General features: G+C 39.2%; 2 protein-coding genes across 4 annotated transcripts in view; both read right to left on the bottom strand.

Moving 5' to 3' along the window:
- Positions 1-3,817, bottom strand: part of crtc3 (CREB regulated transcription coactivator 3) — a 29,179-nt gene extending 25,362 nt beyond the window's left edge. For all 3 annotated transcript variants that reach the window (XM_060858868.1, XM_060858869.1, XM_060858870.1), the window contains exon 1: positions 2,328-3,817. In XM_060858868.1, coding sequence (XP_060714851.1) covers positions 2,328-2,462 — 135 coding nt within the window. In that variant the 5' untranslated portion in view covers positions 2,463-3,817. The remainder of the gene's footprint in view (positions 1-2,327) is intronic.
- A 3,269-nt stretch (positions 3,818-7,086) lies between these two features.
- Positions 7,087-15,725, bottom strand: part of iqgap1 (IQ motif containing GTPase activating protein 1) — a 36,577-nt gene continuing 27,938 nt past the window's right edge. The window contains exons 22-37 of the mRNA XM_060859791.1: positions 15,472-15,541; positions 14,962-15,326; positions 14,709-14,872; positions 14,380-14,604; positions 13,665-13,805; positions 13,344-13,428; positions 11,541-11,773; positions 11,208-11,340; positions 11,017-11,119; positions 10,799-10,934; positions 10,624-10,711; positions 10,320-10,529; positions 9,452-9,618; positions 9,214-9,336; positions 8,910-9,018; positions 7,087-8,352 (exon numbers count right to left, since the gene is read on the bottom strand). Coding sequence (XP_060715774.1) covers positions 8,239-8,352; positions 8,910-9,018; positions 9,214-9,336; positions 9,452-9,618; positions 10,320-10,529; positions 10,624-10,711; positions 10,799-10,934; positions 11,017-11,119; positions 11,208-11,340; positions 11,541-11,773; positions 13,344-13,428; positions 13,665-13,805; positions 14,380-14,604; positions 14,709-14,872; positions 14,962-15,326; positions 15,472-15,541 — 2,466 coding nt within the window. The 3' untranslated portion in view covers positions 7,087-8,238. The remainder of the gene's footprint in view (positions 8,353-8,909; positions 9,019-9,213; positions 9,337-9,451; positions 9,619-10,319; positions 10,530-10,623; positions 10,712-10,798; positions 10,935-11,016; positions 11,120-11,207; positions 11,341-11,540; positions 11,774-13,343; positions 13,429-13,664; positions 13,806-14,379; positions 14,605-14,708; positions 14,873-14,961; positions 15,327-15,471; positions 15,542-15,725) is intronic.

Raw genomic sequence — 15,725 nt, 5'->3', positions numbered from 1 at the left:
AAAAGTAACCACCATACAGCTGTCGTCAATTAAATAATTCTGTTTAACCACGAATAAAAATCAACTGTTCCTGTAGGATTTTCTTCACTTCTTTATGGTTCTGAACTTGAAAACCTGCCATTTTATTAGGGGTGTGTTTGTCCTGGTTTGGCCTCTAAATGGTTGCAGATTCCTCCGATTAGCAATAATATGCAATTGCTACCATTAGAGATTTTATTTTGGGTCCATCCATTTATTTTGACCTCACTTACATTGCACTGGTTTGATGAAATAAATTCACCTCCTTAATTCCTCTTAGGTTGCGGTGAATTTGCTGCTAAATATTTTGTTTACGCTCCGAGACACAAGTCAACAGACTCCGTAGTCTCTCATTAGGCATCTCAACCTGTGATCTCACCTTCCTCTTTCAAAGAGAAATTCTTCATGTTTTCTGGCTGTTTTGTAGCTCTTGCCCTTTCCGCGCCGTCGATTTTTAAATCGATTTCAAGGCCGTCGCCAAAAACAAAATCAGCTGTGGCATACACGCCTGACGAGCGATAAGCGTTTATCAACAGATTACAAACAAATATGAAGAACATCAGATTGTTTACAAAACTTTTGTAAATCCAAGCTTACATTTTTAACTCGGTTAGGCTCACACAAATATTGCTTAAAACACAAACTCAAAAACTTTGCAGAAAGATTGATAAAGAGACTTAACGTTAGTTTCTTTACATCTCAGGAAGAAAACACGATAAGACGAAAAGACGAAAAAATAAAGACTAGCAGAACCATTCAATCACACCATCCACTGAATAAACTTATTTAAAAGAGTTTCTGTACATCCCGAATGCAAAAAGCACATTTTAAATTAAAATGTAGTTTAATAAATGTAATGAATTCAAATGTTAAACAGCTGTACAGGAGGTGAAAAGCAAACCACAAGCAATCTTCTTGCTTCGCTCATGCTGAGTGAAAATGCCATATTTGCATCTACTCTTACCAACAATTCAAAAACGTACAACATTTGAATGAGAAAAGTACGACTTAGTAAAGAAAGGAACCCTTTATGAAAGTACAATCCCCCTGAAGTCCTTCTGCACTCTTACATCATAACCGTGTAAGACATCATGGCAGACGATTTGTAAAAGAAGAAGTTCATTTCTGCCCAAATAACTTTTAAAGGGTCTTTCCTTACTCAGTGATTCAGGGAAAAATGTCTTATTGAAAGCAGAGCACTTTAAGAATATAAGAGGATTAAAGCATCTGATGTAAATAGCATGGAGTTTCCCTTCTACTTATACTGTACAGTACATCCGCTATTCTCTTCAAAAACTGACTGAAAGAAAAGTGAAATAAAGAAAGCTGGAATGTTATCCATGTTCACTAATCATTAATATTCCATCAGCTTGTCAAGGTTCTTTAAAAAAAAAAAAACCTGTTAGAAGCAATAGACCGAACAACAGCTCCTTTTAGTCACCGTACTGAATGAACTGAATCCATCAGCAGAGGATGGACGACTATGCGACAGAAAAACCTGTGCGTCTGTAAAGATGGTACTAGCGATGAGGTTATTGTAGATGGAAGGCTTAAAAGCCATAAATAGCCTGACAATAAAGCTTTTACAGTTGAATAATGGATTATATCACAAGGTTTCATTGATCGCACAAGGATAATGTGGTACACACAAGCTTAGCCTGTTCACGGAAGTCGTGTTAAACTAAGAAATGACAGGAACTAATTTGGGAAGAGAAGAAGTTAAAAGGAAGTTAGTTGAAGGTTTGAAGTGTGCAGAGTTGGGATGTAGACAGGGTGTGTAAGCAATCCTCCTTCTTCGAATGGAAAAAGGGGTGCGAGATCGAATGCGTCCTTATAAAACTCACCCAGATAGTAGTAGTTTATAAAAGAATAGAAAGGAATATAGGGTTGAGTTAATAGCATCCATTGTGAGTGTGTGTGAGCACAAACCAAAGAGTGACAGAGAGCTGAGACAGATGCATTGCTGAAACAATAAATCATCATTATCATACAGAGCTTCAGTCATTTCCTCTAAGCACCAGGCTCTAGTCCAGTACAGGTGATGAACAACTGCTTCACTGCCCAACACCAACAAAGTGCATGCTTAGAGCGTTATAATGCGTCATTACGGTAAGTTGTGACTACTGACAGCTCAGGTGTCAACAGTCTCTAAGCAGCAGCACCGACATGCTGAGATTTAATATCGATGCGATTAAATACAACCGAGTCGTTTTACTACGAACAACTAAACATATACAGTAGCACAGTTTTCTATTTAAGATCATAAATGTTTTTAAGCCATATTTTTTTAGACATTGGCTTTACTTTACCCTTGAGACGGTGAGGTCCGTCATTAGTTGCTCGAAGGCCCGCGTTTCCTCCGCTTGTTTCTGGTTGTGCAGCGCGATCTTCTCGCTGAACTTCCTCGGGTTAGAGGAGCTACTCGAGCCCGGGGATCCGGACATGATGAGGGCCGCAAGAGTTTATATAGACTCGACTTCACAGCAAAAACAAATGTCCACTGGTTATACGCTTGCAGTTAAATTTCAAATACGTTTTAAATATCCTCTCATGGTTGACAGTCCTGTTGGCTCGAAATGCAAATCATTTTTGAGGGGAAGAAAGTCCGAAACGTCAGCTGTCAAACTCTCTAAACTATCTAAAGTTGTAAACTGTCTAAAATAAAAAGTCTGACTTTTTTTGTCTTGTACGTAAATAAGTCTCTAAGAAATATTATATCAGTATATTATTGTCGATTTAAAACTTTTTTACCAACGGTCTGAATTTGTTAACAGGTTTAGCCGCGCTAGCTACACTACCTTAGCATGTAGCTACTAGCACGTATCTGCATCATTTCCTCCATTGGGATCTCGATATTATTTTTATTTTCAGCTAGATATCTAATGTACGGATTTTTCCGATTTGTTATTAATCGGTTAGCAATAATAAAGCAAGTATTTTCTCTGACACGTCTCTGAACTTAGCTTAGCTCGAAAGCAACATTTCGAGCTCGCAAGCTAAGCCTTAGCTAGTTAGCTAACAAGCAGCTAACGACGTTTAGTTAAACTTAACTAAAAATTGCCAATTCCGCTTAACATTCAGGTCGGATAAATTCCTGTCAATAGCGTTGTCTTGGATAAATTGTTTGTGGAATCAAATGCTTTTGCTGAACTCTTATAGCTGTTCAGCTGTAGCTTCCTTAACTAACCTGCTAATTTAGCCAACAGCAAAAAAAAGTGCCTCAAGCCCCGCAAAGCTAACAACCAAAGCCAGTATTCAGTGAACACAATTCGACTTCTTCCTTCTTCGTAGATGTTTAAGTTTTTACAGACGTAATTGAAAGTATTTCAGACAGCAATAGATCGACCCACGAACTAGCAAAAACACACAAAAAGTCTGCTTTTGGTTTTCATGCACCGGTGATTGTAAACTTTTCCCAATTTTCAACAAGTGGTCTGAGCACCTTAACTGGAGCTAAAGCCTTGATACGCGTTGACATCTAAACAAATAAACAAACTTGACCTTGTTGTTGAATTGAATACAACGCTCTCATCACCGTCTATATAGTCACTGAATCTGCTACTACAGCCATCCGACAGTGAAGAAAACAAAACAATCAAGTGTCAGATTGTCAAATCCTGGTCCTCTGGATCAAAGTGTCCTGGATCATGACAGACATGTTCACGTCCACCTGCACTGTAGTTTATTTCATGCAGGCTCTTCTTGTTTTGGTTTAACTCCGATGCCCTAATCACCGAATGAAAACAGCAGGGAAAAAAATACACACAAGCTCGCTTCAACACTGTACGTCAATTTAAAAACAATAAAACTTTGTCCACAAGACGGCAGTGGAGTTTTCTTAAAGGGATAGTACAGCTTTATACTGATGATCATCAGGGCTCTCAAGTTTTGAAGACAGGCAAGAGTGACATCTCCAACCCTCCACCCAAACACAACAATGGGGTGACCCCTACTTGCCCACCAACCACCCCAAAAAATTTATGACATAAAACATTCCAAAACTTAATATTTGAATTAAACAAAACATATTAAATTATGAATGAGAGTGTGTGTGTTTGTGCCCTGCGATGGGTTGGCACTCCGTCCAGGGTGTGTCCTGCCTTGATGCCCGATGACGCCTGAGATAGGCACAGGCTCCCCGTGACCCGAGGTAGTTCGGATAAGTGGTAGAAGATGAATGAATGAATGAATGAATATTAAATTATGCTGTTGGTTAGTAGCCTTATTTTTCTGAGATTTAATTATACAGAATTTATGATACATTTATTATTTTATAAAATGTCATAAAGCCGGGGCCCCTTGGCACCATCTCAGGGCCCCCAGTTTGAGATCCACTGGCCTAGACTACTTGTTCTGAACAGGTGTTGTCAGTGAATCATCAAGAACAACAGTAAAACTTACAGTAAAGTTACAGACACTCATGAAAAACTCATGCTATTTATCTGGGAAACTTTCTCTAACAGCAGTCAAAATGTCATTGTTTGTGTCAAACAAGTTGTGAGTTTGTTGTAACATTACAACAGGAGATCATGACTTACTCTGTGCTCAAAGTGATGCTTGCAGCTCCAGTGGTTTTCTCTGTGGGTGAACGAGGATGATGCTGAACAATTCCAGGATATGCTTTTTTTTTTCATTAGTTGTTGCATTACCCAGATACAATAGTGCTATTTTCTGATTGGCTATTGTGTAGCCTCTTTTTTTGATTGGCTGATAAGTGGCATTCTCGACTAAGAGCTCCAGGGGAGACGCGCTTGATTCTTGCCCGTTTCCATAGAGACAGCGGTGCAGACTGATACATTTTGGCCGCTGTGGCATATTAGATATATGATAAATAGTACATTTTTCTGCGTGATAAATACAATGTGTGGCGGGAGAGCGTGACAAAAGACCGAAATGCGTGACTTTCACACTCAGTGCGTGACACTTGAGAGCCCTGGATCATTGAGTCGACTCTCTTTCATTCTTGTTTGTGCGTTTTAATAATAGGGAAGTCTTAAAACACTTACATTTACATTTAGCAGACACTCTTATTTAGAGTGACTTACAATTTCTTTTGATTTATACAACTGAGCAATTGAGGCTTAAGGGCCTTGCTCAGGGGCCCAGAATGCCCCCTTTTCCATCAGAAAGAACCGGGTGCTGGTTCAGAGCTAGTGCTGGTGCTGCTTCTAAGTTGGTTTCAGTGGCGAGCCTTCTAAGAACCGGTTTGCCTTTCCATGGGCTAGAGATCCATCACAGAGCCAATTTTTATGTCACTGTATACAACGTTATACTTTAGCGCAGCAGCGGTAAACACAAACACAACATCAACAATGGCGGATGTTGCTTTACTGTTAATGCTCATGGCTTTGCGAGCCTACTGTACATTGGCATCCAAACGCGGCAAATCCTGATTTAAAATAATTTAAAAATAGCTCTAATGATGTTCTCTTTGGTCTTGTTGGTCACAGTAACCCTGCCCCAGCCCACTTTTCCTGGTTCAGAGCCGGTGCATTGGGTGTCGTAAAAGAAAGAAGTGATTTTAAATTAGGCACTCAAACTGCCTTGGTGGTAAAGGGGAAGAAGTGGCAGCTTAGTGGACCTGGGATTTAAACTCATGACCTTCCGAGCAGTAGTCCAACACCTTAACCACTAGGCTCAAGTCCCAACAATTATTTATTATTAAATGAGAACAGGTTAGAATAATAAGTAATGAAATTTATCAAAATTGTTAAGAAATAAATGTCATTAATTTGTTCCAAAGAGCTCAAAACATTCACAAAAATTGTACTTAGCAATTGTAGTTGTTTTAGGCGGATCTATATGCGTAGAAACTGATCATGGTGGCATTTTATGTTAGTACTGCATTTTAAAGTCACTACTCTCTTCAGTATGACCCATTCTAATGCTATTGCTTGTCTGTGGAGAATGCATGGCCTTTTGCTTGATTTTATGCACCTGTTAGCAATGGGTATGACTGAAACATCAGAACTTATTAATTTGTAGGCTGTCCACATACTTCTGGTCATTTAGTGGATTTGAAGTGTTACTGGAGCTGCGTCTCGAGTGATGTATGACTTTATGCATTTACACTATGCGCTATGCATGTCTGTTATGACATCAAATACACATAATGCAACACTGCTAGCTTTAGCAGAATACGGGCAAGTTTTAAAATAAAAAAAACAAGAAAAATAGTCAGGATTAATTAGATAGGTCAGGAGGGTGAGAGGAGCCATATCGTTAGAAGTGTGTTAGGATCTGACACCAGGCAGCTGGAGCTTGACATGGAGAGACAGGACAGATTATTAATGATACTCATATCCTACAGTGATTTAAAAGGGTTATCATTGTTTTTTCAGTGGCCTTATATATGCAACAGGAAAGACAGGAGATGGCTTTAAATTTATATGGATTTTAAACAACTTTCTCCACAGGGAAAGGTGGTTGACTGCAGCAATAAAACTGGATTTTACGTTTTCATTTTATGGTACAAGAGTTTCAGTTCAATCAATCATCAGAAATGATCTCAAAGACATTGCTGGTTGAGTATTTCAGATACCACTGAGCTCCTGTGTTTTTACAGATATTAGAATTTACCCAGAATAGTGAGGAAGAACAAGGAAACATCAGTAAACATCAGGCCTGTTGGTGGAATTCACTTTGAGGATGACAGAAGTCAGAGTAGGATGGTTAGAATTGTTTGAGGTGATGGGAAGGCTAAAGTAACTCAACCATTCTGTTTAACCATGGTGAGAAGAAAAGAATAACAGAATGCACATCAAACCTTAAGGATGGGTAACAAATAATAAGGACATTATGAAGGTTCTCCTGCGGTCAGCCAAGGAGCAAGGATACGAGGCTACACCATCACTTGGGTTTTATGATTGTCATCACTTAAAATACAGTTCATGACACTTGTAGGACTGATTCCATGCGGCACTGAAGCTGTTCTGGCTTTCACAACACTTCACTAACACACGTTTTTGTTGACCTATTGTACACTTACCACATTAAATAGAACCTACAAAATAGAAACAGCAATAAATCCAAGAAAGGAAAAGCAAAAAAGAGGTCAGAAAGGCCAAATAATTTTACACATTTATTTATTTTCCAGCTTTACTTCGATTGTCATAATGGTCTTTATTTGTATTGCTCTCTGGGCTATTCAGCACCAGCATATTGGGCAAAGCCGCACTATACTGGCAGGTAAATACTTTTAATTAAAATTTTACACATTTGTACGTACGTGCTATCAGGCAGTCAAGTGCTGTTCAATCTGATTGTATACAGTAAAACTTATGAAAGGGCAAAACACAATGATGATGAAATATCGAGACCCAGCCAACAATGACGCCATGCAGCTAGATGTAGTAGTCCGACACCACCATAAACAGTAACCACAACAGACAGAAAACGTGAAAAGTTGGTTGGGTGAAAAAAATGGAAAGGAAAGCAAAGCGAAGGAAAAGAAAGCTGATTTAAACGATTAAGTACTGTAGCATTTACATCTATATCCATTTCCCACAGTAAGTGTAGTTCGTTTCAAATAGAGAAGCAGTGTTGAGAAAGACCCTGGCACCGTGTTCTGCCTTTGGCCGTCATACTTCAGTAGGAATCGAAGAGCCCTGTTAAGACTGCTAATATATAAGCACTTTACCCCCAACAGTTTATTCAAGTTAAGGCAGTATAAAAACAAATTTTGGAAAAAAAGATGCTAAGAAAGCAAAAAAAAAAGGGCAAAAACTTAAAATTCATACAGCATCTCATAGCTGGGAGGGGTAAATAGATATATTTTCCAATAAATTACAATTTGTGACAAGATAATACAATCCAGGTTTCAATTGCAGAACTCTGAGTAAGGCAGATGATAAGTTTTGCATCGATAAATATCATTCCCGGCTGCCTACTTCCTATACGACATACTAAAGCATACTCCGAAACATGCTCTGTCTTACCGAGGAATAAAATTTTAAGGTAACAAAAAAAAACCCCATCTTTTTTTTTTACACATTATATAGTATTCAATGCTCATACAGCAGAATTTTCTGCAAAGTCAATCATTTTAGCACTGTTTCAAAATGATGAAACATTACTAGGAATTGAAGAACGTTCTCATTTGACACTTGAAAAGAGGAATATTCGGAGTAGTGCAGGTGGATAACAGGACCACAGGGGCAGGTTGTGGTATGGCCTTAGCTTTGTATTTAACAGTCTATTAAGCTGTTCCCTGAAGCCCTTTTATTTGCCGTAGAATTTCTTATTCAGCAGGAAGATGAGCAGGTTGACGTTGATGGTGGCTCGGTCAAAAAGCTTCATGACAGCAACGCCCTCATACTGTAACTGCAGAAGATCCTGTGAATCAAAGAACCATTAAAATGTACTGTACACCAGCAATGGCAATGATTCATATTCAATACCAAATATAGCTTATTCTATTGCATCCTTTTTTTCTTTTCTTTTTTTTTCAAAAGCATGCAAAAAAAGAAAAAAAAGGAAGCAATAGAATAAGCTATATTGGGTATTGAATATGAATGTCTTACAATGACAGGTCTAAATTAAATAAATGAATGAATAGGTAAATGATTAAAATATTAATAAATTCAATGAATAATAATCAATCAATTGTACAATAACTTAATTAACTACTTAAAATTCAGTAATAATATAAAGAAATCTGAATCCAAAAGAATATCTTGTATCTGGCTAACAATCGTGTCAAAAGAAAAATAAACCAAAGAAACAAAATATAGGATGTAAAATGTTTTTAAATGCATTATGTTTATTCTAACACAAATGACAAAAGGTCCAAATATAATAAGATAATATAACGTTTTAAAAAAAAAAGTGTAAAGTAAAACAGCAACACAGGATGGAATAAGGATATTAAAGAGAAGGAGAATAAACATTACCTGATATTCTAACATTAGCGTCTCCAAATGGACTCCCATAAACTTGGCTTTTACATCAAACACTCCCACTGACTCAGATGGTGAAATCTCAAAAATGACATTCTTGAACCTGTGAAATATTGAAAAAAGGAATTATGACGCATGTTGTAAACTGTTTATGGCATGTTTAGTGTGTATATCTATCTAGTATCTCTATATTGAGAGAGAGAGAGAGAGAGAGAGAGAGAGAGAGAAAGGGAGAGAGAGAGAGAGAGAGAGAGAGAAAGGGAGAGAGAGAGAGAGACAGATATTTGAGATGACTCACTGATTGGTTTGCAGATCCTCAATCTCGATCAACACTCCCTTCTCATGCAGACGTGCTGCTGTGTACTTCTGTGAAGTCTGCTTGCTCTTCTTAGCCTTGTTTTCTCCAGGCTTCTTTGACACTCTGAGCAGGAATAAAGACAATCCATAAGAGCAATATTCAGCCTTCTTTGGCTATTTTTTACGCGACACTGATATTACCCTCATCACTGGACATAAAACAGATGAAATTCACTCACTTGCCCTTGCTGGCTAGATTGTCCATGCAGGTCTTGATGTACTGGTTGTAGTAGTCGATTTGTACGTTGTAGAAACTGGTCTTGGTGTTAAGGGCGCTGTTGGTCTGCTGAAGCTTGACCAGCTCTGCCTTCCTTCTCTGTCGATACCTCCTCTGATTTCTAATATCCTGCACAAACGACACAGATTTTACATATACATTATGAAGAGTGCTGTGGGATTATATGAATGTGTATTTTGTACCTTTACATACACAGCGTCTCTGCTGGACTGGTCATGTCCACTTACCATCTCTCAAATTATTATTCATTAAGAAATGAGAAGCTGAACTAGTTCTAGATGATGGTTAAGACACATTAAAAATCTGAATTACTTAAAAAGTTCTTCGACAAAAAAAATGGCACTGTAATATTAACCTGCATTTACTACACACTACACAGTTCTGTCAGAATCTATAATGACGCCTTATCTGATGCTCCCATCTTATGCGGTCACTGAATCCACTTAATTTACCATCCATTTATTTTAAAATATACATTCTGATGGTTTCCTAGAAAGAATACAAGCTCACTACTGAGTGCGTCACAAGGATCTAAATCCTACAGTACACCGTGCACTAAATGGAAAGCGGATTCATCTAAAGAAAGAGACTAAGCTGAATGTTAGAAACCAAATTTTCACATATAATACATTTCTAAAACTTTTTATTTCATTTTGAAATGTATACTTTATTTGAGAAATACATCACAATAGGGTGCTATTCATTTCAGAGTCCATAAAATAAGCAAATAGGGTCTTTTGATTAAAAAAAACAAGTGTTTCCAAGGTTTCAAAAGAAGGCTTTAATTCTTGAAAACTGATATATGTTACCTTGGTGATGTCATTGATGAGATCCTGGTATCGGTTCTCTGGTTGCACTTTCCCCAGCTCTGCCAGCCTCTGCAGGTTGCTCTTAATTTTATCCTTTTTGCCCTGCAGTGTGAGACTGTCGTCCACCACCGGTTTGGCCTGCTTCATTTTCTCAGGTGTCTTGGCATCACGGATGGCTCGCCGCTGCATGGCCCGCTGGTACTCCACTTCCTGTGGATGACACAAAGCGATAACATGGCATCAGTGAACACATATAGCTGGCTTTCCTGGTAGAGCGACGGCACGCTTCCTTCCTGGTGTTTACCTGCTCCGGGGTTGCTGCCGAATCGAGGATTTCGGATAGAGTTTCTCCTTGTTGGAATCGGATCACGTCCACAATGAGCCTCTTGGTGCTGAAAAGGAGATGATTTGAGAGTTTTGAATTCTGAAATACAATTCACCTGAAATAAACCTAAACCAGTGTCTAGAGTAGGATCTACTTCAGAAGGAGGGTCTTGGCGTCGGTTTCAGCGTTGGCTTCTCCAGGGACGTCAAATTTATTGGTAAGGGTGAGAGAGACTTCTGTCTTGCCCATCATTTCCTTGTTAGGGTCATCAGGAGGCAGTGGATTCTCTCCTACAAGTGAAAAAAAATAATTGCAGCATAAACTGCTGTTCGGTCACTTTCGCTTATTTTCTACGTTCCCTCAGTGACTTACCGATCAGGGACTCGATGGTTGGAACCTCTCCCAAATCTTCCAGCAGCTCATGAATGGGATCATTGTGCTCAGGAGCGATGGCATCCTGGTGATCTAGCAAGAGCTGTGAGATAAGGAGGAGAAAAAAAAGAACAAATGAGTCATAAATAGATCCTGCGTGCAGGTATGAGTGCGAGTGTGCAGACACGAACCGTGTGTGTGTTGATGATCTCGCCGATGGAGATGTAAATAACAGGCTTGGACACGGTGACCAGATCCGAGTACTGATCAACGTTAAATTTATCTTCCAGTGACGGGACGTCGCAAGCTGCCAAGAAGAAACGTCTGTAGGAAAGAGAAGAAAGAGAAGAAAAGGAACATGTAACAACAGATGAGGCTGTAATTAGAATGTTATTGTATAACATACCATTTGTTATCATCCTTATTTGATTATAAGATTGGCTCACAAAATGCTATGTGAGACACTGTCAGCAATAGTGGAAATGAAAGGCATGGGGTGAATAAAAATTTGGTAAATGATGTACCTAAATTTCTGGTAGGAGTTGGTAAGGTACTCGTTGATGGGGTTAAGATGGGCGTTATCTCCGAGAAACATCTTGTTTGAGGCAGCGTGTTGCAGCATTTTAGCAATGGAGCCCAGGTTTCGTCGCTGATCAGTGGTCAGCTGACCACCAGCAGACATGTCGATGATGTCAAAGGCATCAGGGGCAACAATGGCGGGGTTCATGTAACGATAATACAGCAGGTTTCCAACAATCTGAAATCAGACGTACACAATCAGCCTGACTGCCAGTGCTTTCGTGTAAGGCGTAAGGAAACGCAATTAAGGTTTTCCTCTAGTGTTTCCAGGTTTCCACAGTGCGGAGCAGAAAATAAGGAAAGCAGGGTGCGTGAAGGAAAGAGAAAGAGTGATGTGACTCACCTGGTGTGCTCAGGAACGGAGAAGCTAGAAGTCTCATGAGAGGAGCAAAGGCAAGGGCAAAGAGGGCAGCTGCAGCCAGAAGAGACGGCGGGAAGAAAAACAAGAGAGATAGAGGCAGCACTCAGCTTTCAGAAAAGTGAGGAGACAGAAGCACCACGGATGAAAACTTCACAAGGACAGGTTCTGAAAGTATTAAGAAATATGTAATACAGTATAGTGATGGGCATGTGTAGTCACCTAATCAAGTAGCTCTTATGTAAACACATACTCGACTAGTAAAATGCTACAGAAATTGGGCTGAGAAACAAAAAGACAAGGAAAAAAAAAAAATCAGGTCCATCTGTCCATGGTGAAGAGTGAACTCATTGTGTTTTGGTGTTACCTGCCCACCTCAGCGTGAAACAGGACATAATGAAGACGACGCCAAGTGTTCAACACTGTTTATTGAAAATAGAGATCTGCTAACGCAAAAGTGAAGTGCACTAAATACCTCCTACAAAGTAGCACAAATATGACGTTCTCCCTTTATTTGTCACAAACCTGATCTTTTTCCATGACTGATCCTTTTAAATCATGTGACTTTCCCCACACTTGTGTGACTGTAATACTGCTGAAACTTGAGGACAGAGGAGAGCAGTGACAGCAGTGATTATATTCATGGGAAAATCAAGCCTGTTGAAACCGAGTAACAAAGTCAAACTGTACTCGCATGCAGGGGGATTTGGAGGATGGCGCAATCAAACCAAAGAGTTGTGATGAATGTGACCTGACAATATACAGTAGACACTACAAGCTCTTTTTTTCCTTGTATATGTGAACGTAATTAGGATTAATCCGAATCACCATGGCTTCATGTTCACTGTGTGTCGGATTCATATTCCACCTGTTTAACTACTATAATATCTATTAGTACCAGGACTGTATAAAACCAAACTAAACAATCTACAGCATTAATGTTTTATAATAAAAGTACGATATTTCCATCATTTTGTTGTTTAGGGATTTGACCTGGTTTATTTATCAAGCATTCTGTATACAGTAGCTACTAATGCATGTTCTGTCTGACGTAAAATAATACATTTAGCAAATTCTACCTTTCTACTATGCTAGATAAAATGTAGCTGTTTGCTGTAACAAGGGAAATGTTCTGTTATTAAAACTTCCCATCATCAACGAGTCAGTCGGTTTATTTTAAATATGAAGTAGTCAAAGTTGTTGTTTTTTTGTTTTTTTTAAATCAACCACAAAATTACTTCAGATGCCCATCACTAGAAGTGATCAAATCCAGGTTTGTGTATATAAACATACAACAGATCCAAGCCAGAAACGACCCAAGAAAATGAAGAAAACGTGCACAACATTTATAACTCAGAGGCACGATCAGCGGTGATCACAAATCACAAACCTTCAAAAGCTCATCCTCTGTGGCATCGGGGAACTTTTCTTTCAGTGTATCCTTCAGCACTTTGGCAATGAAACGCATTCCGTAGCTGCAGATGAATAAAGTCAGTCAGTCAGAGTCAGAGAGAGAGCAACACTGATGCTTCCACACTGAGCCTGAACAAACAGGCAGATCATATAACAGGCCTGCGTTTGAATATTCAAATCCGAACACACCAGCGTTCTTACAGCTTTACATATAATGAAAAAACACGCATAAGAGACAAATCTACACATGCGCAAACACCAGAAAAATGGACTCATCATGTCAAAGAGGAATACTCACGGGATCTTATCTACTGAAACTACGATGGCTGACAGGAATTTGTCCGTCACCGTCTTCATGTTCTTAATGGAGGCTTCCAGGCGGTTTCGAACCTCTTCGTGGCTCATGGCTTGCTCTGGTGTGACATCATAAGGCAGCTTGCTGTAAATGAAAAAAAAAAAAAAAAATGTAAGTACATTAAACTCTCCAGCTTCCTGAAAGCAAAATCTTTGTGTGTGATGGAGTGGAAAATATCCATTACATGCTCGAACTCAAAGAAAATGTACTGAAATATGTTTCTCTTTCACATGTTGTAAAAGCTGAAGTAAAGCTCTAGCATTTTAATATCTGGTTTTCCCCAAAAGTAAATTTATATAAAAAAAAAGAGGTGCAAAAGTATATAATAGGCAAAAATATTTGACCTTTGAAATCTCTTGCACCGTTTCTAGAGTATCAGCTAACACAGGAACTAATGAGTCACATAACAACTATAATATACTTAACTAGAAATAGACTGAAAGGGTCATTTGTTAATGAATAAAATATTTTTCATGTTGCCAAATTGTGGTAATGGACAGATACAATGATTAGTCACTTCACACCAGCAAGTCAATGCTTATTTTTCTTAGAACAGCACATTCTATTTTGTTTTATTGCATAGCTAGAACCTGGTTTAATCACAAGTTTGATAAGTCATTAAAGTGCAAATGTAAAACTTTAATAAAGCAATCGTTACCTGGCCTCTCCAGTCTGAGACTCCATCTGGTTCACCCAGGCCTTGTAAATGTCCACCGGGTCAGTTTTAATGTTTAGCGTCTTATCATCCATGATTTCTTTCACGACCGGAGCCAGGATCTGCCTCAGAGCGTTCTGACCGCGAGCTCCTCTGTTGAAGCTCACCACCATTTTAATGACGGTTGGGTTTCCAGTTACGATCTCCTGGATCTGATCCACTTTTGATCTATTCAAAAAGACTGAGCATTAGACTCATGACTAAACGGATGACTCAGACAACCGATTCTAAAGTTTCATGTTGGATATGATGACCTGGGTCTTGAATCTTACTTGATTTCCTCTTGCAGTGCTGTTTTGAAGAGCTTGAGCAGCAGGTACTCTTCACGCTGGTTGGATGCATAGTTGTATAGCGTGAAGATCACAGAGTCCATGAATTTAGTGGACTTGTTCTGAGGCATCTGGAAGATCAGCTTGGCCAGATAGGTAGGATTCGTCTAAGGAATGAATAGAAACACAAAAAGCTTTTAGTTTTTGCCAAAAGATGACAAATCGCAAGACCTACTGTACGTGAGGCAGAACTTACCTGCAAAAGGTAGAAAAGGTACTGATAAGCTTCCAGCTTCTCTCGCTTTTCTTTGCTGAGAGCCTTCAGACCTCCCCTCTGCTTGTTCATCATCATGAGGTTGGACAGCTCACCCTTATTCTTCTTGGTGAGCTTCTTGCTGTGGGACACGACCTCCTGCAGAGTGATCTTGTTTTTCACCAGAAGTCCGATCTTGATGTCCATCAGGTTGAGGTCATTCTCCAGCTGCTGGTTGGAACGAATGTTGGTGATCACTTCCTCCCTCAGGCGCATCAGTTCCAGCTCTTCCTGGAAGTCCTGGTCACTGTGATCAAGCAGGTGCACGAATTTACGCACGACCGCCATCGGTGGATCGTCTGCGCTGACTGGGTCAGAAAAGAGGATGTGAGCACAAAAAAACAACAAAAAAAAAAAAACCCACAAATACTACTAAAAATTAGAATGTATTAATCTATGAATAAACGTATATCTCAGGAATAAATCATTATAGAGATATGATGTGATGCTTACTGAGTGTCTTGTAGTCATCTCTTGCTTTGTTGGCCCGGATGAACGCCTGAATTTTCACCACTTCATCAATCTGAGAATACGAAAGATATCCGAGGAACCTGGTTAGTGCTCCAGATCAGCATGCACTGTATTTACAGTTGAGTTGAGCATGTGTAGTAATGATTTAATACCAAAACTACATCAACGGTTTTCAGACATAATTACAGACTTAAGCGCTACTCAGACATTACGTGAGAGTTACTCACACACGAGTT

Source organism: Tachysurus vachellii, chromosome 23 (genome assembly GCF_030014155.1).
Source record: "Tachysurus vachellii isolate PV-2020 chromosome 23, HZAU_Pvac_v1, whole genome shotgun sequence".
Lineage (NCBI taxonomy): Eukaryota > Metazoa > Chordata > Actinopteri > Siluriformes > Bagridae > Tachysurus > Tachysurus vachellii.
The sequence above is the reverse complement of the archived record's forward strand: the minus strand, read 5'-3'. Positions and strand labels throughout refer to the sequence as shown.